Source organism: Xenopus laevis, chromosome 2L (genome assembly GCF_017654675.1).
Source record: "Xenopus laevis strain J_2021 chromosome 2L, Xenopus_laevis_v10.1, whole genome shotgun sequence".
NCBI lineage: Eukaryota > Metazoa > Chordata > Amphibia > Anura > Pipidae > Xenopus > Xenopus laevis.
The window spans coordinates 146,103,595-146,125,919 of record NC_054373.1 but is presented as its reverse complement, the minus strand read 5'-3'; the positions used below and the strand labels follow the sequence as shown (position 1 = coordinate 146,125,919).

At 37.3% G+C, this 22,325-nt stretch overlaps 1 protein-coding gene across 1 annotated transcript in view; it reads left to right on the top strand.

Annotated features, from left to right (window-relative positions):
* Positions 1 to 22,049, top strand: part of LOC121400049 (tachykinin-3-like) — a 28,193-nt gene extending 6,144 nt beyond the window's left edge. The window contains exons 3-7 of the mRNA XM_041582530.1: positions 15,072 to 15,165; positions 17,306 to 17,338; positions 18,151 to 18,204; positions 19,526 to 19,592; positions 20,393 to 22,049. Of these exons, the coding sequence (XP_041438464.1) occupies positions 15,072 to 15,165; positions 17,306 to 17,338; positions 18,151 to 18,204; positions 19,526 to 19,592; positions 20,393 to 20,405 (261 nt within the window). The 3' untranslated portion in view covers positions 20,406 to 22,049. The remainder of the gene's footprint in view (positions 1 to 15,071; positions 15,166 to 17,305; positions 17,339 to 18,150; positions 18,205 to 19,525; positions 19,593 to 20,392) is intronic.
* The last annotated feature ends 276 nt before the right edge of the window (positions 22,050 to 22,325 follow it).

The window sequence follows — 22,325 nt, the reverse complement described above, 5'->3', positions numbered from 1 at the left end:
TTGTCTATGTTGAATTGTATGTTCAGTTCTCAGGATCTGCTCATGACCCTCTTCAGTATTGCATCATGCTCAGTTTTGTTGGTGGGTGTGCTCAGTGTTACCAAAGCTTTCATTGTCCTTTCTTTGAAAACCCTCTTTGTGGATTTTATCTCAAATGGCTGTTTGTGAAATCCATACCGGCCCTGTGAGAATCTAATCTTATCACTGCACATTTTGTGTCAAAATGGTCATTTAAAATGAATTTCTAACAGACTTTTATATAATCCTTAGACTGGGTTAATACACCTCCTTTGGTTTTTTCCTGACCAATTCCAGAAAATCCCAGATTACTGGATGACCATTTCCCATAGTGTCCATCATAAGCAATAATTCAGACTTTTTTTACATTATTTCATTGTTCTCTGTAATAATAAAACAGTAATTTGTACTATTTGCAGTTCTATTAATAATACTCTTGTTCTGTCAGCCAAATTAGTTGACAGTCACAACATAGGAAATGATCCATGCAGGAATACAGTGGGTAAACTAGGAAAGAAGACATTTATTTCTACGATTGCCTTGGTTGCCAAAGCTCCTTGGCTGGGCTCTGTTATTTGACCAATCTAGAAGTATTTTTACCCAAACACTGTTGTTCTGTGGGATAGAAAATCGAGTGTACCTGTGCTGCATTCTATCTAGAGTGTAACCAATTAAAGACTGCATATTAAATAAAAGGTGATCATCAGTATGATAAAGCTCAGCTAAGTCCAACAATGAAATAATTGTAGAGGCGACTGTTCATCCTAAACAATAGATCCTACTATTATTTTTTCAATGGTATAGCTGAGCTACTGTAACCATTGAACTTCTCCTAATGACAAGTTGGATACTTTACCATCTCAACAGTCATATTACCAGAAGAGTTTCTAATAATTATAATAATAAGCCTTATAATACACAACAGCCATGAATATCCTGTACATTATATCCTTATAATACACAAAAGCCATGAATATCCTGTAAATGATATCCTTATAAACGGTGAGTTCTGATGTCATCAGTAGGGATGTAGCGAACGTCGGAAAAAAAGTTCGCGAACATATTCGCGAACTTGCGCAAAAACGTGAGCGGTTCGCGAACGGTTCGCGAACCCCATAGACTTCAATGGGAAGGCGAACTTTAACATCTAAAAAAAAAATTTCTGGCCAGAAAAATGATTTTAAAGTTGTTTAAAGGGTGCAACGACCTGGACAGTGGCATGCCAGAGGGGGATCAAGGGCAAAAATGTATCTGAAAAATCTGCCTGTGTGTGCTTGGAAGAGATAGTGTAGGGGGAGAGCTGTTAGTGATTTCAGGGACAGATGATAGTAAGTTTGCTGGCTAGTAATCTGCTTGATACTGCTCTGTATTGGAGGGACAGAAGTCTGCAGGGATTTGAGGGACATTTTAGCTTAGGTAGCTTTGCTGGCTAGTAATCTACTGTTCTCTTTAAACAACTGCCATACGTTGACCTTGTAGGCATTGTTTGCCCAGTTTTTTTGGACGCAGCCACTGAAGCACAGTTGCCAGAAAAAATATGCCATATAAATGCTGAAAATAGTCATTTTTCGCCATACGTTGACCTTGTAGACATTGTTTGCCCAGTTTTTTTGGTTGCAGCCACTGAAGCACAGTTGCCAGAAAAAATATGCCATATAAATGCTGAAAATAGTCATTTTTCGCCATACGTTGACCTTGTAGACATTGTTTGCCCAGTTTTTTTGGTTGCAGCCACTGAAGCACAGTTGCCAGAAAAAATATGCCATATAAATGCTGAAAATAGTCATTTTTTGCCATATACGTTGAGTCAACGTATGGCAAAAAATGACTATTTTCAGCATTTATATGGCATATTTTTTCTGGCCTCTGTGCTTCAGTGGCTGCGGCCAAAAAAACTGTGCAAATAATGCCTACAAGGTCAACGTATACACTACTACAGCGGTGGATACGGATTACGTAAAATATATTATGGCTGCTTGAAAAAAAGTAACTCAAGTGGTTTTTCTAGAGACGATAATATTATCAATATTTAGACAAAATGTGAACAAGCTCACACAGCTAGATGGCGGGTTGAAGAAAACACTGTGCAAATAATGCCTACAAGGTCAACGTATACACTACTACAGCGGTGGATACGGATTACGTAAAATATATTATGGCTGCTTGAAAAAAGTCACTCCGGTGTTTTTTCTGGAGACGGTAATATTATGGATATTTAGACAGAATGTGAACAAGGTCACACAGCTAGATGGCGGGTTGAAGAAAACACTGTGCAAATAATGCCTACAAGGTCAACGTATACACTACTACAGCGGTGGATACGGATTACGTAAAATATATGAATGCTGCTTGAAAAAAGTCACTCCGGTGTTTTTTCTGGAGACGGTAATATTATGGATATTTAGACAGAATGTGAACAAGGTCACACAGCTAGATGGCGGGTTGAAGAAAACAGTGTGCAAATAATGCCTACAGGGCAAATAATGCCTAAAAGGTCAACTTATACACTACTACAGCGGTAGTAAAATAAAAAAAAGTAAAATAAAAAAAAAATGAATATTAAAAAAAAAAATTAAAGTTGGTGCTGCTGAACTACTAGGAGCAGCAGATTAGCACACCAGTCCCACTCCCCAACACTGCTAGACTAATAGCACTGGGCTCTTATAGTAGTAGTAGTAGTAGTAGTAAAACAACAAAAAATAAATAAAAGCAGTCCTTACAAGGACTACTGTTATTGCAGCAGTCAGCAGATGAGATCAGAAGCAGGACAGCTGCCCACTGCAGCTACATACAGAGCACTGCAGTAGAAGGTAGATTACTAGCCAGCAAAGCTACCTAAGCTAAAATGTCCCTCAAACCCCTGCAGACTTCTGTCCCTCCAATAACAGAGCAGTATCAAAACGATTACTAGCCAGCAAACTTTCAACTGTCCCTGAAATCACTAACAGGCAGCAGCTCTCTCCCTACACTATCTCTTCAGCACACACAGGCAGAGTGAAAAAACGCTGCAGGGCTTCGGTTTTTATAGGGAAGGGGAGTGGTCCAGGGGAGAGCTTCCTGATTGGCTGCCATGTACCTGCTGGTCTGGGGTGAGAGGGCAAAAAAAAGCGCCAACAATGGCGAACCCAAAATGGCGAACGTCGCGCGACGTTCGCGAACTTCCGGCGAGCGCGAACACCCGATGTTCGCGCGAACAAGTTCGCCGGCGAACAGTTCGCGACATCTCTAGTCATCAGTTATAAACGGTGAGTTCTGATGTCATTTCTGTCACATGACTCATTGAAATTTGTGTATTATAATAAATAAAGTACCCCCAGTTGTAAAATATGAGGATATTAGAACTTACCTCGGAGTTCCATGACCTGTATAAAAACACTCGGCCTTCGGCCTCGTGTTTTTATATGGTCATGAAACTCCTCGGTAACTTATAATATCCCTATATTTTACAAAAGGGGGTACTTTATTCACTATATAAACAATGTCATCAGTTATAATCGAAGCTTAGTGATGTAATTTGACTCACTGAAACTTGTGAATTATAATGAATAAAGTACCCCCTGTTGTAAAATATGAGGCTATTAGAAGTCACCTTGAAGTTCCATGACCTGTATAAAAACACTTAGGCTTCAGCCTTGTGTTTTCATATGGACATGGAACTCATTGGTAACATTATTAAAATCTTTAGATTTTATAAGAGGGGGTGCTTTATTTACTATATACAGTAATGCTAAGGGGCACATATATTATGGGTCGAATATCGAGGGTTAATTAACCCTCGATATTCGGCCGTCGCAGTAAAATCCTTCGACTTCGAATATCGAAGTCGAAGGATTTACCGCATTTCATTCGCTCGATCGATCGTAGGAAAAATCCATTGATTTTAACGATTTTCCTTCGATCAGAAATTTGATAGAAAGCCTATGGGGACCTTCCCCATGGGCTAACATTGATGTTCGGTAGGTTTTAGTTGGCAAAGTAGGGGGTCGAAGTTTTTTTAAAGAGACAGTACTTCGACTATCGAATGGTCGAACGATTTTGAGTTCGAATCGTTCGATTCGAAGTCGTAGTTGATGGTTGAAGTAGCCAATTCGATGGTCGATTTAGCCAAAAAAACATTCGAAATTCGAAGTATTTTTTATTCTATTCATTCACTCAAGCTAAGTAAATGTGCCCCTTAATGTTTGTGAAGAATTGATTTGACTTATTGATTGATTTGACTTATTCATTTGACTTATTTCTATAGATACAGCAATGCTAAAAAAGACAAACCACTCATGTGACTTGATATTTCTATACTGTTCTTCCAAAATGTTATATTATACTAAAGGACAGTGCTGCAAAACCTTCTTCAATGACCCTCTTGACTGTCTGGGCTATTGGAAAATGGCCAGACATGGCAGCCCAGTGCTTGGAAAATAGAAAATAACCACACAGAAACCTAAAGGGCCTATTTATAATGTTGTGTATATCAGTGGAGAAAAACATCACTGGCAACCAATCAGCTCTTTGCTTTTTTTTTCTAATGTATATTATTAAAATAATTTGGATGCAAGTTATACACTAAATGGCAGTGTGTTGGGAGTTTTCTTAAATGAGAAGGATCTAGGGGTTGTGCGTAAAGTGTCTTGCGTAAAAAAGGGAATTAACTCAAGGCATGAAAACATTATTATGCCTCTTTATAGGTCCCTGGTAAGGCCACATCTGGAGTATGTAGTGCAGTTTTGGACTCCAGTCCTTAAGAGGAATATAAATGAGCTGGAGAGAGTGCAGAGACTAAGTGCAACTAAACTGGTTAGAGGGATGGAAGACTTAAATTATGAGGGTAGACTGTCAAGGTTGGGGTTGTTTTCTCTGGAAAAAAAGGCCCTTGCGAGGGGACATGATTACACTTAACAAATACATTAGAGGACATTATAGACAAATAGCAGGGGACCTTTTTACCCATAAAGAGGATCACTGTACCACAGGCCACCCCTTTAGACTAGAAGAAAAGAACTTTCATTTGAAGCAACGTAGAGGGTTCTTCACAGTCAGAACAGTGAGGTTGTGGAATGCACTGCCGGGTGATGTTGTGATGGCTGATTCAGTTAATGCCTATAAGAATGGCTTGGATGATTTCTTGGATAGACATGGGGGCAAATTCACTAAAGCGCGAAGCGGCTAACGCTAGCGCAAATTCGCCAGCGTGACGTCATTTCATTACTTCGCCGATTTACTAACGGGCTCTGGTGTAAATTTGCGAAGTTGCGCTATGGCGAATGGGACGTAACTACGCTACTTCACTATCTTGCGCATTTTACTGAACGTTACCTCTTGCGTCAGACTTGCCTTCGCCACCTGATACCACGTGAAGTGCAATAGAGTAGATGGGGATTGCTTCAAAAAAAGTTGAAATTTTTTCTAATTACCAAAAAACGCTGCCGTCTTTTCCTTTTTTAAGGGTGATAGGCTGAAAAAGATCGTAAATTTTTTTGGGGTTACCCTCTTTCCCCCCTACATTTCCTAACATATGGCACCTAAACTATACAGTGGACACATGTATAGGGCAAAAAGCTTTCCCAGGCTTGTGTAGTGTAATGTATTTGCTGCTACACATACGTCTATTGTACTTTAACTTAGCGCCGTATGCAAATTAGGCAGCTAGCATAACTTTGCTTTGCTTGATGAATTTACGCTAGCGCAACTTCCCTACCTTTCTCCTCCCTGAGCGCAACTTCGGATGTTAGTGAATTAGCGGTGCCCTGGCGAAGTGCAGCGAAGCCTGCGCTAGTGCAACTCCGCAGGTTAGTGAATTTGCCCACAATATCAAAGGCTATTGTGATACTAAATTTTATAGTTAGTAGAGTTATGGGTATATATAGTTTATGTGTAAGTAGGGAGGGGTGTGTGTATGGATGCTGGGTTGTCATTTGGAGGGGTTGAACTTTATGGACTTTGTCTTTTTTCAACCCGATTAAATTATGTAACTATGTACTGAAACTATGTGTAGGTAAAATATAATTGCTAATTGGTTGTTATGGGAAACAATCAACAAGTGGTGATGTTTTTCTCCAATGTTTTACAAAGCATGATAAATAGGCCCCTTAATGCAGCACCTTGAGGGCAGTTGTAGGTTTGGTAGTGGTTAAAGGGGAACTCCACAAAAAACATTACTTAAGCATTTTGAAAAGTAAACATAATTTTGAGCAACTTTGCAATATACATAAATTAAAAAATATGCAGACTTTTCATGTTTTTTAATGGTTTGGAACAGTACCCTGAGCCTAACCCCCTGCTCTCCTGCTGGTCTCTCTGACTACTTTGCTGAGCTGGCTGACTACTGTTACTTTGTATCAACAGCCAGCTGTTGTTGACGTAGTTGGCCAGCTTAAATATATTGCAATATATGGACAAACAATCCCTGTTTTGTTTAAAGGGTAAGACATTTTTCAGTAGCAGTATGCACAAAATGTCTCTGTCTTAAATATATTGATAATGGGTTGAGTGCTGAGGACTCTTGTAATTGGCTATACTGTATGTATTTTGTGGTCACAGCCTCTTTGCAACCCCGCCTAATGGTTTTAAAAACTAGTGGTGAGCACAACTTTCCCTTGTTTGTTATAGTTATACAGGAGCAGTGACCAGCTCCATGTTGTAGCTCCCACCCTCTCCAACTATAGTCAGGTGATCCCACTGGTGTCTAATAAAAGGGCAGCCAAGTTTGGGAGTTTTACTTTGAAAGCAGCTAGTAAGTTGCAGGTAAAACGTAGTCGTCCCTTTCTAAAATGTATAATGAAGCAATAGAATTCTTAATGAATCAGATGAAAATTGAGCATAGGACTGGCCAGATATGGGATGACTTTGATGTAGTTGGCCAGCTTAAATATATTGCAATACATGGACTAATGGTTTTAAAAACTAGTGGTGAGCACAATTTTCCCTTGTTATATATATATATATATATATATATATATATATATATATATATATATATATATATATATATATATATATATATATATATAAAACACTAATCTGGAATCTGGGCTATCCAGACCACAAAAAATGATATATATATAAAATGCTAATCTTTCTCGTGAGTGCTGGGACCCTATATTCTATATATACATATATATATATATATATATATATATATATATATATATATATATATATATATATATATATATATATATCATATAACACTAATCTGGAATCTGGGAGTTAAGTGTCCAGCTAGTGATATGAGCATGGGTTACATTGCGACTCACACATCAGGATCAGGGCCTTCGCTAAGTGGAAGTTTCCCATAAAGGTGTAGTGGTACTACAACACACAGACTACTGTATAGCAAAAATAGGAATGATTGGACGCCAGGAGGTTCTTATGGTGAAACAACAGAATGGTAGTTTATTGTTACAAGAACAATGAATTTAGGTTAACTCACATATGTTGAGGTATGGACAGATGTACAGTACACTGGCTAGAATAGTTTGGATGACACAGCTGAGGAATGTGACTCCCATAAGGCATTGTAGTCAAGTAGTAATCAGGAATCCCAGGAAGATGTTCCGTGAAGTGGTCCTGATCCCACCCAGTGGCGTGGTCAGGGAGAAGAAGTCTAGCCTGACACCTTATCCACTGTGGTCCCTTCACTGAAGGCAATCAAGAAGCCATCAAGAGTCTATAGCAGATATAACCTAATTCTAGCTAACCTCATTCACAGGGTTCCCTGGTCCCCGACTTAGTCGCTAAGGGTACAGGTCCCTTTAGGGCAGTGGCTTTACTGGGCCTTGGTGTATCCAGGCTCAATGAGCACAAGCAGTAGGTAAGGACACCAGCACCCAAAGAGGAAGATCCACCCCTTTCCACACACTATATTGAAGTGTGGTAGGAAGTGGTCATTACACCCCTTGGCCAATAATAAGATAGGTGAATACTTAAACTAGATACATGGGCTTTTGCCCAGCAACTAGGAAAAAGGAGGAAGGGTAGGGATTTAAAGCTATAGGAGCCTAGCAGATCCTTTTATCCATTTATCAAGGGTCGAATTTCAAATAAATGTGAGTTTTTTAAAAACTCCCATAAATTCTAAATTCGACCAATCAGAATTTATTAATGAAATCCAATGTTCTCAAATCGGACAAAGTGAATCGACCCGAAAACTCAAATCGAATTCGCAGGAAGGCTGCAAACATCACCAAATTGATCTGTGGACCTCTCCCATTGACGTAAACAGTAATTTGGCAGGTTTCAGGTGGCAAATAGTCGAATTCGAGTTCATAAAGAACCGGAGTATGATAAATCTTGAAATTTAAAATGATTAAAACTCCAATCGAGTTTGGATCATTCACAATTCGAATTTGAGTGTTTTGACCAAAGAAAATGTTTTTAAATTCGAATAAATCTGCCCCATAATAAGCAGTCGGGTGGCTCAGATTGCAAAAGCTGAATTGGTATGCAAGAGCATTCATATGGCCCATAAAAGAAAATATGTACTATTTTCTTTTATGGGCCATAAATACCACTTACTTTGGTAAATCTATGCATATTGGGCATAGAACTGTCCATATTTAGGGTGATTTTTCTTTGTATGTAAAACATTCCGTGAGATAAATGTGGTCTTAAAAAAATAACCAAACTGGCCAGCACTAAAAGGGTTATACAGTGCCACACTATCCACTCAATAATGTACCCACCCAACCATGGGTATGAACAGTTGTCTGCAATAGAGATTTTACAACATATTTTACCCATAGAAGGTCCCCAGATTCATGAATAGACATGGCTATTGGACTGAAGTATGTATGTTAGGGAGGGCAAAAAAACAACAGACATTGCAGAATCAATTAGAACAGCATGATATAGGTTACAAAATCAATCTCAACTAAATATTCATTCCTATTTCTCATGAACACATTTCTAAAAAGGCCCTAAGAGCTTTCAGTGCAGCCGCTCTGCTTGAGTTACCTGTAGTTTTAATTGATTTCTGTCTCTTAAAATGCGATCTTTTAATGTTTTGCCATGATCTTATGGCCGCTTTGATTGTGAATGCCATTATTTTCTCTGCCATTATAAAGTGGTGAGCATTTAGTATTTATCCAACAATATTTGCAAGTGAGTCAGTTCTGGCTTTGCTTTGATGTTTTTATTCTAGGTAATGTACTGTAATGATGCTTTTAGCGGCACAATTTTTGCTAGAAATTAAGAGACTCACGGCTCTATTGTTCATTTACTATATTTCATATGTTCCCAACGTCAGCATTCACTGCATTATCTAGGTCACTGGATACAGCTCATTCACCTTTCTATCTGGCCAATTTTTCAATCAGTGTTCATCCTTCCCTTTAAATGTAGTATATGTACCTTTTTCTAGACAGCCTTACAATACTACAGTGATCCCTTATTACATTTTTAACCAGAACACAGGACTATCTATCACATTTATAGATGACTTTGTACCTTATCATGATTTAAAGTGGCTGGAAATTTTCAACAGCATAATGTTGACATTTTTTGCAGGACAGTCCCAAATTTGACAGCGCAGCCCACAGTCCTGATTTATTACTGAAATAATAACACTTAAAACATGGCCCTAAAACCCCCAGAAATGTGTTCAAACTTTCTATAACCTGACAAATTTTGTAAAATGGACATGGTATTTAGGAGGTTTGGTCGCAAAATAAGCATGGTCAAAAATATTTGCAGTACTACGCGTGGGAGAACTTTTTGTCCCTCTTTCTGATTTTCAAATATTGGGAGTTATGTGGGGACTATATACAATAAACTTTATGTTCTACAGAGGGGGACCAGGACCACATTCATTATATTTGGCAATATGGATAAATCTTTATACATTTTAAAATGGGAACTTAGTCACTAGCCTGATTTTAAAGTTATGGATCAGTTACATCAATGTTGCTGATAAAAATTGGCCATAGTGCGGACATGTGATAGGGACCTATAAGCTCCACTGGAACAGTGACTAATGTAAATAATGTATAATGACTGTAAAGCATTGGTTGGTGGTTTATAAATAAAGAATAATGATATTAGGTTCATCTGCCATGGTTGCTGATATATATATATATGAAGGATTGGCTGCACCCCCTAGTTTTATAGCACACAACTGGCAGATACTGCTTTCAAAAGAATTTCTATTTACAAATAAGTTTAAAACCATTGTAAATGTTTAATATTTGTTTGAAAATTATTTTGTATTAACATGCATTTATAAAACACAGACTCTGCAGCTTTGTACAATAAATGGATGTATACATAAACATACAGGAAACACAAAAAAGCACCAATAACCCATACAAGAGGTAAAGAAGGCTTCGTTTCTAATCTCTCATTATCCAAAAAAAAAAAATTAGAATTTTAAAGTGACAATTAAAGTAGTTCAGGATATGTTTAAACTAGAAGTGCTACACGTTATGAATTGGGCTTGGTACCAGCCCAAGACCCCACTGCTTTTTATCAGTGAAGATCTGCACCGCTGAAGATGCCCATCTACACTAATCTCTACATGAAATAATCCCAAACATTACCATTCCTGGTACTTTTTCCCAAGTGCTCTCAAATGTTTTTCAGAAACACTTTGCTGCCAGTGACGTAAGGTTTCTCAGAAAATGTCTTCTCTACTTCCATTAACCTGACTGTCTTTTGTGTTTGGTTTATTTAGTTGTTGGTATGTATTTATTTCATCAGAAGGTAAGCTGCTTCACTTTGTTAAGGACATTGGAGAGTAAACAATATTGTTTCCTTCATCATTCATCAATAATGAGCTCTTGTCCCTGCTGGAGAAGTCTATAAAATAACCCTGGCAAACACTGGAAATCGACACAAAACACTAATTGATATAGAAATATCACATTCTACAGGCACTGAATGTTTATGTACTCGCTCATAATTCCACACTGAAATAAAACAGAAAGTGAGGCTTGTTTATAGATTCATTAGATTAGATATAAAGTGTATAAAGGCAAGGAAAAATCTATGGTTACGAAACATCCAGGGGCTTTTATTGGTGAATTGTTTTATTAATAACATATGCGTTCCATTCCTGAATGTTTTATTTGTTTGTAGTAATGACTTGGCAAACGTATCTTTAGTAGGATAATTTATTATCATTTAAAGTGTTTGCCTTTTTATTTTAGGGTATAAGATGCATGATGCTGGAAATAGGAGATTGTGATAATAATGATGTATAGATCAAAGCAACAGAAAGCTCAATGGTTTAATATCTCTCCTTTAGTATAATGATATTCTCAAATGGGTGGGTAGCACATAGTCAAGATGTTTGTTTTGGATGGATAGATAGATACTTAATGGTCTATTTATCAAATATTAAACTGGGAAATCCTGAAACATTCCTGATTCATTGGGGGGAATGTAATATGTTTCGCTAGCACACAAAACCTGTGCAAAGATGATTTTGAACGTTTTTCGTCCTTTTTGACTGATTAAAGACCTCAATGACTTCATCGCAAAGCGTGCAAACAAATAGTTTTTCCGAACTTTCCCAGTGGATGTAATAAAATTTTGCAATCGCAAAGCCTTTTTTGCAACAAAATATTTATGAAACTCCAGAGCAGGTGTTAACGCTAAACCTTTGTTTAGCAAAAATGCCCAATGTATTATTCTCCAGCCACTGAGTTTACATTGTGAGTTGTGCCAAGAGACTTTTAATTACATTTCCCCCATTGAATGGTAGTGATCAGCGTTGCTTGGTGCCTGATATATACCACAAACAGAGAAAAACGATTCAGACATAATTTTCCGTCTTAGAATTCACTATTCCAGCGTGGAAAATAAATTGTTCAAACTAAAACCCTCTGCAATGTTTTAACTAGCATTTCATAAATTAGCCTCTCAGGGCTGATAACTTTTATGGACAAATGTATCAATATTATAATGTGTTTTTTTTAACCACAATTCCAGGTTTATGCTGCAAAAATTAGGAATTCAAATTTACGCTTTCGAAACCTTAATTTTCGAGCATTATTAAGATAAAAAAAATGAAAACTGGAATAAAAAAAAATTGGCATCTACATCATAAACGCTGACAAATTTAAGTAGAGGTCAATGGAAATTGTAGTGGCAAAATTCAAGCTATTTTTCGGGTAGCAGTTAATTTTTTTTAACAAAAATGTAAAATGTGATTTCACTGTGTTTGAGTTGTCATTTTTTAAATGATTAAGCTCACATGCAAGTTTGGCACATTTTTTACTTTTTTCACATTTGGAAAAAACTTACCGTAAATATTTATATTCTATTTTTTTTTTTTAATATGCCTTCCCATTTTTACCAGCAGGCAACATTCCAGAATACTTATAGGGGCCTATTTATAAACATAAGTAAAACATTTAACAACTAAATATAAGAAAAAAACACACAGGAATAATTTAGAGCTTTCTGTGTATGGAATTTTGTATGGAAAAATTCTGATTTCACTATTTATAAAAATGTGAAAATTAACTTTTTTATGCTATTTCTTTAATGTACCGCTTAGGCTATTTGCATGTGCTTTCCAGCTATGCTAGTTCCTACTTGAGCTTTTAAAGTTATATATTTATACCAATTTTTTAGGAAGTTTTATAAATCAGCCAGAGTATCCCCTTTTACTATTTTAACTACGTTATTCATTACTGGTTTTTTTGTATCTGTAACCTGTATCTTTATTGTACAGACCCATTTAATGTTCAGTGCTGTGGTATTGGCTATTGCATTAAAAATATGTGTAAATAATAATGATAGTGTTCCTAAAACAGGTAAGACATGTGGATTGCCTTATGTATGTATGTATGTACATACAGTAGAACCCCCATTTTACATTCTCTGATTTTAAGTTTTCCCTCATTTTACATTGTTGTTTTGTGGTCCTACCTACAGTCATATGAAAAGGTTTGGGAACCCCTCTCAGCCTGCATAATAATTTACTCCACTTTCAACAAAAAAAGATAACAGTGGTATGTCCTTTATTTCCCAGGAACATCTGAGTGCCATAGCAGTATTCAGTTGAAAAAATTGGCTGTGCAAAAATTTAGGTACCCTTGTAATTTTGCTAATTTGAATGCATGTAACTGATCAATACTGATTACTGGCAACACCAAATTGGTTGGATTAACTTGTTAAGCCTTGAACTTCATAGGCAGGTGTGTCCAATCATGAGAAAAGGTATTTAAGGTGGCCAATTACAAGCCCCCACCCCAGCCCAACTACATTTCTGGGTGGGGAGGTAGCAATGCTAGTGCGGAGAGCGCAATTGCACTCTCTCGCCCTAGTAAAGCCGAATTTCCGGTTTAAAAAATGCAAATTCCGCTCTTAAAGGCACCCTGGAAACGTAGCTGGCACTGCCGCCTGAGGCAAGCGCCTCAGCTCGCCTCATTGGCGGATCGCCCCTGACTGTAAGGAATGTAATCAGGAAATGGAAGGCCACAGGCACAGTTGCTGTAAAAACAAGGTCTGGCAGACAAAGAAAAATGCAGGAGCGGCATATGTGGAGGATTGTGAGAATGGATACAGACAACCCAAAGATCACCTCCAAAGACCTGCAAGAACATCTTGCTGCAGATGGTGCATCTGTACATCGTTCTACAATTCAGCACAATTTGCACAAAGAACATCTGTATGGCAGGGTAATGAGAAAGAAGCTCTTTCTGCACTCACGCCACAAACAGAGTCAATTGTTGTATGCAAAAGCTCATTTAGACCAGCCACAGTCATTTTGGAACAAAGTGCTTTGGACTGATGAGACAAAAATGTTGTTATTTGCATGGCAAACGATAAACAATTGCTACCTACTGTCAATTTTGGTGGAGGTTCCATCATGCTGTGGGGCTGCGTGGCTAGTTCAGGGACTGGGGGCCCTTGTTAAAGTCGGGAGTCGGATGAATTAAACCCAATATTAACAAATTCTTCAGGATAATGTTCAAGCATCAGTCACAAAGTTGAAGTTACACAGGGGTTGGATATTCCAACAGGAAAATGACCCTAAACACACTTAGAAATCTACAAAGGCATTTATGCAGAGGGAGAAGTACAATATTCTGGAATGGCTGTCATAGTCTCCCAATTTGAATCTCATGGAAAATCTATGGGATGATTTGAAGCAGGCTGTCCATGCTCCGTAGCCATCAAATATAACTGAACTGGAGAGATTTAGTATGGACGAATGGTCAAAAATACCACCATCCAGAATCAAGACACTCATCAAAGGCTATAGGAGGCGTCTAGAGGCTGTTACATTTGCAAAAGGAGGCTCAACTAAGTATTGATGTAATATCTCTGTTGGGGTGCCCAAATTTATGCACCCGTCTACTTTTGTTATGATGCGTATTGCATATTTTCTATTAATCCAATAACCTTTATGTCACTGATGAAATACTACTGTTTCCATAAGGCATGTTATACAGTATATTAAAAAGAAGTTGCTACTTTGAAAGCTCAGCCAATGATAAACAAAACTCCAAAGAATTAAGAGGGGTTCCCAAACTTTTTCATATGTCTGTATTTATTTTCCCAGTTTATTAAAACATTCAAGATTTTCAGCCTCATTGAAATTATTGTCACTGTTTTTTTCTTAAATAAGCTTGCATTCGAAAGAAAAAGTTGCACAAGTTTTGTCTGTTTTTTTCTGTTGTTTTCAGGGTTTTTTTTCACAAACTTGATCTTTGATCAACCTGCCCAAAGTGAGCCATTAACAGCTTTTCAATTGGTCTTATTTTTATAGTTTTTGTAAAGTAAAGTTTATTTTGTTTGACAACTGAAAATAATTTGGAATTATTTTTTAGGTTGACTGCTCCCCTTTATCTTTCTATTCATGCTTTCTCCTATTCACAGTTATGCAAAGTACTGCCTGGTTGCTAGGATAAAGTGTGCCCTAGCAACCATTTAGCACCTGAAATTCCAAACAGGAAAGCTGCTAAGCAAAAAAGAAATCTAAATAATTCATCCACCACAAAAAATTATTAAGATAAATTACAAACAGAATATCATAATACACGTTAATTTTAATTCACAATTGAATGTATTCTATATACTTTTTAGACCAACTGTTTTTGTTTTTACAGAGAAGTTCGGATATATACAAGCTTCCAGCTTCCATACTGAAGAGATTCTACGATGATGATTCATTTGTTGGGCTTATGGGCAAAAGAAATTCTGGTATATTTTCTGCTTATATATTAATAAATGTTTATCTTTAAGGGCCTAATGTTACAAATTCTCTCTACATAATGTTTATACACATTTTCACACAATCCAAAATCTATAATTATAGGTAAAGTTAGAATGAATGTGTATACATAGTAAAAGTGCACCATATATAATAATGTTTCAAAGTTATAGAGGTGATGCAATAAAAGGCAGTCTACTATAGTTTAGGAAATGAAAACAAACACCTGATTGGGTCCTATGGCTGGTTGCTATATACCTGTAGTTATAATATACAAGAGCCATGAATATCCTGTAAATTATATCCTTATAAAAGGTGCTTAGTGATGTCATCAGTTATAATGGAAGCTTAGTTATGTCATTTCTGTCACGACTCACTGAAAAATTGTTTATTATAATAAAGAACTCCTGTTGCAAAATATGAGGATATTAGTAGTCACCTTCGGAGTTCCATGACCTGTATAAAAACACTTGGGGCCAGATTTGCTAAAGGGTGAAGTAACTAACGCTCTGGCGAAAATTCGCCAGCGTGACATCATTCAGGCACTTGATAGAAAGGATTAGAAGTCAGCACTCAGCCATTGGGTATAATGGACGGTGTGCAAGTCTTTGGTGGCCACTTCCACCTGTTCTGTAGACACAATCAGCAAGTAGACAGCACAACACGTGAATATTATCTTAAAAAGCCTTTATTGCAAAAGGGCTTTTCTTTGGACAGAAATACAATAGCGACGTTTCAGGCTCACAATCGCCTTTCCTCTTCTGAAAAGGCGACATGGTGACGATCCATCTGGCGGGACACGACGTCTCCTCCCTGGCTATCTCCTATAGAAGGCAGGGAGGAGTAATCGCCATGTCGCCTTTTAAGAAGAGGAGCAGAGTATCGGTAAGACATTTCTTAATAAAGTCTTTGCGAATGTAAAGTTAAATGTGTGCTTGTTTTTTTTCGTTAAGGGCAAAAAATAATTTCATGTTACTGTTCCTTTAAGGTTCCCTGGACTTGTGTAATGTAATCCATTTGCTGCAACATATACGTCCATGTAACTTTATCATTTCCTGCCGTATGCCAATTAGGCAACGCAAGCGCATCTTCGATTTGATTGCCGAAGTAACGATAGCAAAAATTTGCCAGCGTTCGACGCCCTGGACGCAACTTCTCATTTTTTTGAATTAGCATTGTCCTAGCGAATTTACACCTGTCGAACTGTTGAGATGGCTGTGAAGCCGCCGCTGGCTAATTTTCGCCGGTTAGGGAATTTGCCCCTTGGCCTTGTGTTTCTATATAGTCATGGACTCCTCTGTAACTTATAATATCCTTATATTTTAGAGGGGTACTTTATTCACGATATAACCAATGTTTACAATTCAGCCTATTCACGTCGGGATTTGTGGCGAGGCCACAAAGGCCCATGCCTGGGGCGGCAAATTATTAGGGGCAGCATGCTGCCCAGCCCCTCTATGGGGAGCACTGGGGACACACAGCTCCACAGTGCTCTGCTGCTTTTGTGCGCCTGCGGGGAATAGTGCGGGCGGGCCTAGGAGCGCCTGCCCAGGAAATCCTGCACTGAGCCTATTAGTCCACAGCTCATATGTATTCCTAAGGCTGCCAGATTTTATCTGTTTAAGCTGTAAACAAAGTCCATGTGTAATTAAGCACTTCAGACCATTGTCCATTATATCTATAGGGTTCAGTGGTTTAAGGACTGCCTTCACTGTACAACAGCCTAAGCTTCTGACCACATCAGATGTATTAACATTGTTACAAAGCCTTACAAATCCTTATATTATCCAGCATTTCTGAACTTGCTGAAACTTTATAAATAATGTATAAAATAATATGATAAATGTTTGATGTCCTGGCTGTGGAACAGCACATTTGATATTTATATAATTCTATTTTGTTTATTTATGAAGAAGTAAATGAGCTTGTAGTGCTATGCAACAAGGCACGTAATTACGATAAGCATTTTTGCATAATAGATGATAGCAAAAGCAATTACTTCCAAGCATTATTATAAGCCTTCCATGTGAAATCAGTGGCATCTCATATTATTTATCAGTTATTTTGCCTATTATGTTTTAGCATTTTGTCCTTTGCCTGGTTCTAACAAAATATTTTGCTTCTATCTAGATTTCAAGGAATTTCCTTCTCTGCCTTTAAAACGTAAGCTCTCCATTATACTCTTTTATATAAGATATTACAATTTACACAGACAGGTAGACTAGGACTGGCCTACCAGAGTGAATGTTCCAGTTGAACCCAACCAAGAACAGTTCCTGTGAGGTCTTTTTATTTCTGCAGGACAATACAACACTTGCAATATTCAGCATTAGTTACTAGCGCTGCCCCCAGTTTGGAATAATTTCACCAAAAATGAAGACTCCCCTCAACATCACCAATTTACTAAAAGGAGAATACAACACGTTTTGGAGAATTACTTTGCAGTAGTGAAAATTCTCTTTGCATTGGCGTGAATTCACAACTCTTCTCCAGTGAATATTCTCCAATTTACTAAGAGCACAAGAACAGATGTTCACCAAGAGAAATTTCTCCAGGTTCAGGCTGGTGAACTACCATTTTAAAGATAGAGCAGCCATTTTTAAATCTCTTTATCTACATTACCCCTCCAGGCTAATTCTCCATAATTCATTTTGTCATGGTGAAAATTATCTCTTGTATAGGGAAAATATACTGCTGATTTTTTTAGAGAAATTACACCAGGAGAAAATTCACCAAATTTCTCTTGAAAAGTATCTTTATGCTTTTTAGTAAATACGGGATTTGTTGTGAAAATACACCTGGCGAATTAAGGTGAACTTTGATGAAGTTAGATGAGGAAAAAAAATCATACTTTACTAAATGTGCCCCTTTGTCTCCTACCACCCATGTTTTCTGGTTAGGGGGTCCAAAGCTTGCATTACATATTGTTAATATGCTTGTTTCCATAAGTAACTGGTGTTTATCCTCTTTTCTAGGAGAAATGAATGATTTCTTTGTTGGTTTAATGGGGAAAAGGAATTTACAGACAGGTATGTTACTGCTTCGGGTACATTTTCTTTTTGCTGCAGTCCTGGCTATATTACGTACATACAAAATTGCATATAGCTGTATTTAAGAAAATCAATACATACAAAAAAACAGCAGTATGAATTTGATACAAGGCAGAAAGAAAAACAAAACAAGAGTCATGTAACAAAAAGGAGGGCTAGAGCACCTATGTTTCTCTCCTGCCTCATGACTACAGCACTAACAAATGCTGGCAGTGCTGTTACTTTGGAGAAAGCAAAGGTACTTGGGCAAAGACCTGTGTCCACAAGCACTTGCTGCTGTAGAGGGGTGCTATGTGCAGAAAACATTGCCTGTTGTTTGGACTTTGCACCCTGCCGCACAAGAAAGGAAATAATTGATATAAATGATTACCTCTACTTCCCAAAGGACGTTGCAGAACCCCTGTGGAAAGTGAAAGAATAAAATATACACACTTTCTATTTGTACTGTTTAAAGGGATTCTGTCATGATTTTCTGGTTTACTTTTTATTTCTAAATTACACTGTTTACATTGCAAATAATTGACTTTAACATTTAAAATCATACTCTTGAACCAAAAATGTATATATTTGTGCTGTAATATTGGTGTGGAGGGAGCCATCTTAGTGCATTGTGCCTGATTCTGAGCTTTGAGAAGGAGCCAGCACTTCAGGATGGAACTGCTTTGAGTTATTGTTTCTTTCCTTCTGATTGTATTTAAACACGACCCAAGTAGTGCTCCCCCACCTAGTGGTAGAAATGAGAATAGAACCCAAGCAGGAAAATCAGTGTTAGTAATGCAAACAAATCCTTCAGCAGAGGTGTCACGTAGCTGTTATCTGATTAGCTGCTCATTGTTCTGTTTATAGGCTGCTAGGGCAAGAAGGGAGGAGGTGATATCACTCCAACTTGCAGTGTAGTAGTACAGGGTGGCTGAAGTTTATCAGAGCACAAGTCACGTGGTTTGGGGGCACCTGGGAAATGGACATCATGTCTAGCCCCATACTAAATTTCAAAATTAAATGTAAAAACAAAACTGTTTGCGCTTTTAAAGAAATTGATTTCAGTGCAGAATTCTACTGGAGCAGCACTATTAACTGCATTTTGAAAAAAAAACAGGTTTCCTGTGACAATATCCCTTTAACATGATGCTTCATGATCAAATGACCACTTTATTAGCAGCTCTGAAGTCATTAGTCCAAACAACACATCAAACTATACTTTCATGTGTAGCCTTGTATACAATTATAGTATAGTGCTATTTACAATATCCACTTTTTTAGCAAATATTTATAGATATATATATTTTAATATCCTTTTTAGGGAATCCGACTGAGGAAGAAAATGAAGCCCGACCTGATTCCAGATACTCAACAAAATGTAGAATTAAGTAAGCTGAATTTAAGAATTATTAGCTATGTCATGAAACAATTCTGTCCATGGTTATTATTTCCACCTCTCTATCTTTCCATTTCCTGCTGATGGTGTAATGAGGGTCACCAACCTATGAGCTAGTGATGTGCGGGTCGGGCGGGTTCAGGACGTCCTCACACGCTTCCTCGCGGGTGGTGGCTCTTCTCCTGCTTTCCTCGCCCGCCACTGTCAAAAACTGGCTTCCAACTTCTGTGTTTGTCTTTTATAGACGCTGCGCCTGCTCACCCCGCCCCTTTTATGACATCATCAGTGGAGCAGGGCGGCGTGGGTCTATAAAAGCAAGGCTGGAGGCAGGCTAAGGGAGGGTGGGTTATTGTCGGGGTGGTGAAATCTCGACCCGCACATCACTACTGTGAGCCACATTCAAATGTAAAAAGAGTTAAGAATTAAACCGAGATGCTTCAGTGGAAAATGTATAAACTGTCCTCCCTGATATAAGAGAGTCTGCTGGAGTTTTCCAATAAGGAAGTAGGCAAAGGCGCATGGGTACCAGGAAACTAATGCCTCCATGGATATATACAAAGAACAAAATACACTTTTTTTCTTGATACATGCAAAACTTGTATATGAAACACATATAACTTGTATATGAAACACATATAAAGTACACATTATTTTCATGTAGAAATCTTAATATGACAAATTTCCTTTTGTTGTTTTTTTTATGTAAGGCACTCATAACTATAATGCATTTTAAAACAGAGCCTGCCTCCAGGAAATTATATTATATATAAATAATTTATATTTTTCTTACAGGTTTAGGATGTAGTGATCATCTTCAACCATTCTTCAGACTTCAGATACCAAGTTGAATTTCTTCTTTTGTACCACGGATTCATAACACACCTGTATTACAATATCTCACAAGATCTTCACGATATAATATGTCCAGCCATACCCACATCAATCATCCCACGATGGATTAAACAGGAATGAAAAGTGGCACCAATTAACTCTCTGTTACCCGTCAGACCCACTATTTTTAGATTTTATTTGCTTTTCCAGTCATTCTCTTGTATCTAGCATAATGATGCAATACGATTTGCACTCGGGGGCCTCTTGAGGGAAAATGCCATTAAAGGCACAAAATTTGCCCAGGCTTAATATCTCACAGTAACCAATTAGGTGTTTGTTTTCAAACAGCTCACCACTAAATGAAACCCATATGTCAATTGCACCTTTTATTAAATTTTATTCTTAGAAACGTATGTACAAGAATGGGAATATGCCACAAAATTCTCCAGCAGAGAAATCATTAGCTCATTGCATAAGATTTCTTTGTTGCAGAAGTGGCAAAACATATAAAGCAAAATCTGGAATGAATACAGGAGTAATTATTGGCAGCCTAAGAAACTATCCTGCCGAAAATACTGGTTTCTGAGGTGTGGTCCAATTACGTATCACAAATGGGACAGGGTCTGCAACCAGGAAGTACTCTTCTATCAGTCAGAAACAACTTGAAGGGTAGTTCACCTTTAAGATATCTTTTAGTATGTTATAGAATGGCTTATTCCTAGCAACATTTCAGTTGATTTTAATTATTATATTTGTTACAGTTTTTTTTAGTTATTTGGCTCCCTCTTTAACTATTTCCAGCTTTCAAATGGGGATCACTGACCCTGGTAGTCAAAACCCACTATGAGGCTACAATTTAGTGATATTGTTACCCTCTCTCATTTATCCACTGCCTGGTCACTAGGATAAAGTGGACCTTAGTAAGTAGATAGCTGCTGAAATGCCAAATTAGAGAGCTGCTAAACAAATAGCTACTGTAAATACTTACCAAACCACAAAAAAATAAAAAATTAAGACCAACTGGAAAATTGTCTCAGAATAACTGTTAAAATGAAAAAGTGTTTAATCCTTTAATCCTAAAATTATAAAGGAATACAGAATTTAAATATTGGAATGAAACTCCAATCCATTAGTTTGATTAGTGGACTCCAGGAAATAATAGGGAGATAAAAAATTGTGAATAACACCCCTTCCTCCTATACCAATTTTATTGAGACTATTCTGATTTTTATTACAGGGAACTAAATTTGCCATCACAGAAGGAATATAGTAGCAGCAAGCAGTTTTATTACAGTATACATTTTTAATGGATTATTAATATAAGTGAAGTCTTACTTTACCTGTGTTCACAGCACTTTTTCTGTTCTAAAAAGTAAACGTAAAAGGTAATTAGCAGATAATAATGAGTCTATAATTATATGCCCCCCCATAATAGTTCAACAAAGAAATGATAGCTTGGAAGGGATCTCATCTTATTTAATAATAGTCTTTGCTTGAGTTATTGCTGTAATTGTTGGCAACAGTTTGCTAGAATATTGAGTCATATATTGAAGACTGTATCAACTGTGCTGATGTAATTGTTGGATTGTACTGAACACAAATCAGAACAATTAAATATGAATGGAGACAAATGATATACCTGCAAGAAAACAGTGAGAGGCCAGCAGGCCAGGAGTTTAGAATGATGACAATTCAACAGAACTCATATGTACTCTGCTCTAAGTTTCGCATATGATGCTTTGCCTGTGTACTTATCACTTTACCAGCCATACTTTTATCATGTGATGTAGTTTATTGATACAGTACTATGGACCTCATTCAATATTAATAACAACAAATATTTTTACATATCATCTGCTGTGTTTATTTTTTTTCTTCTCTTTCTCTCTTTTCT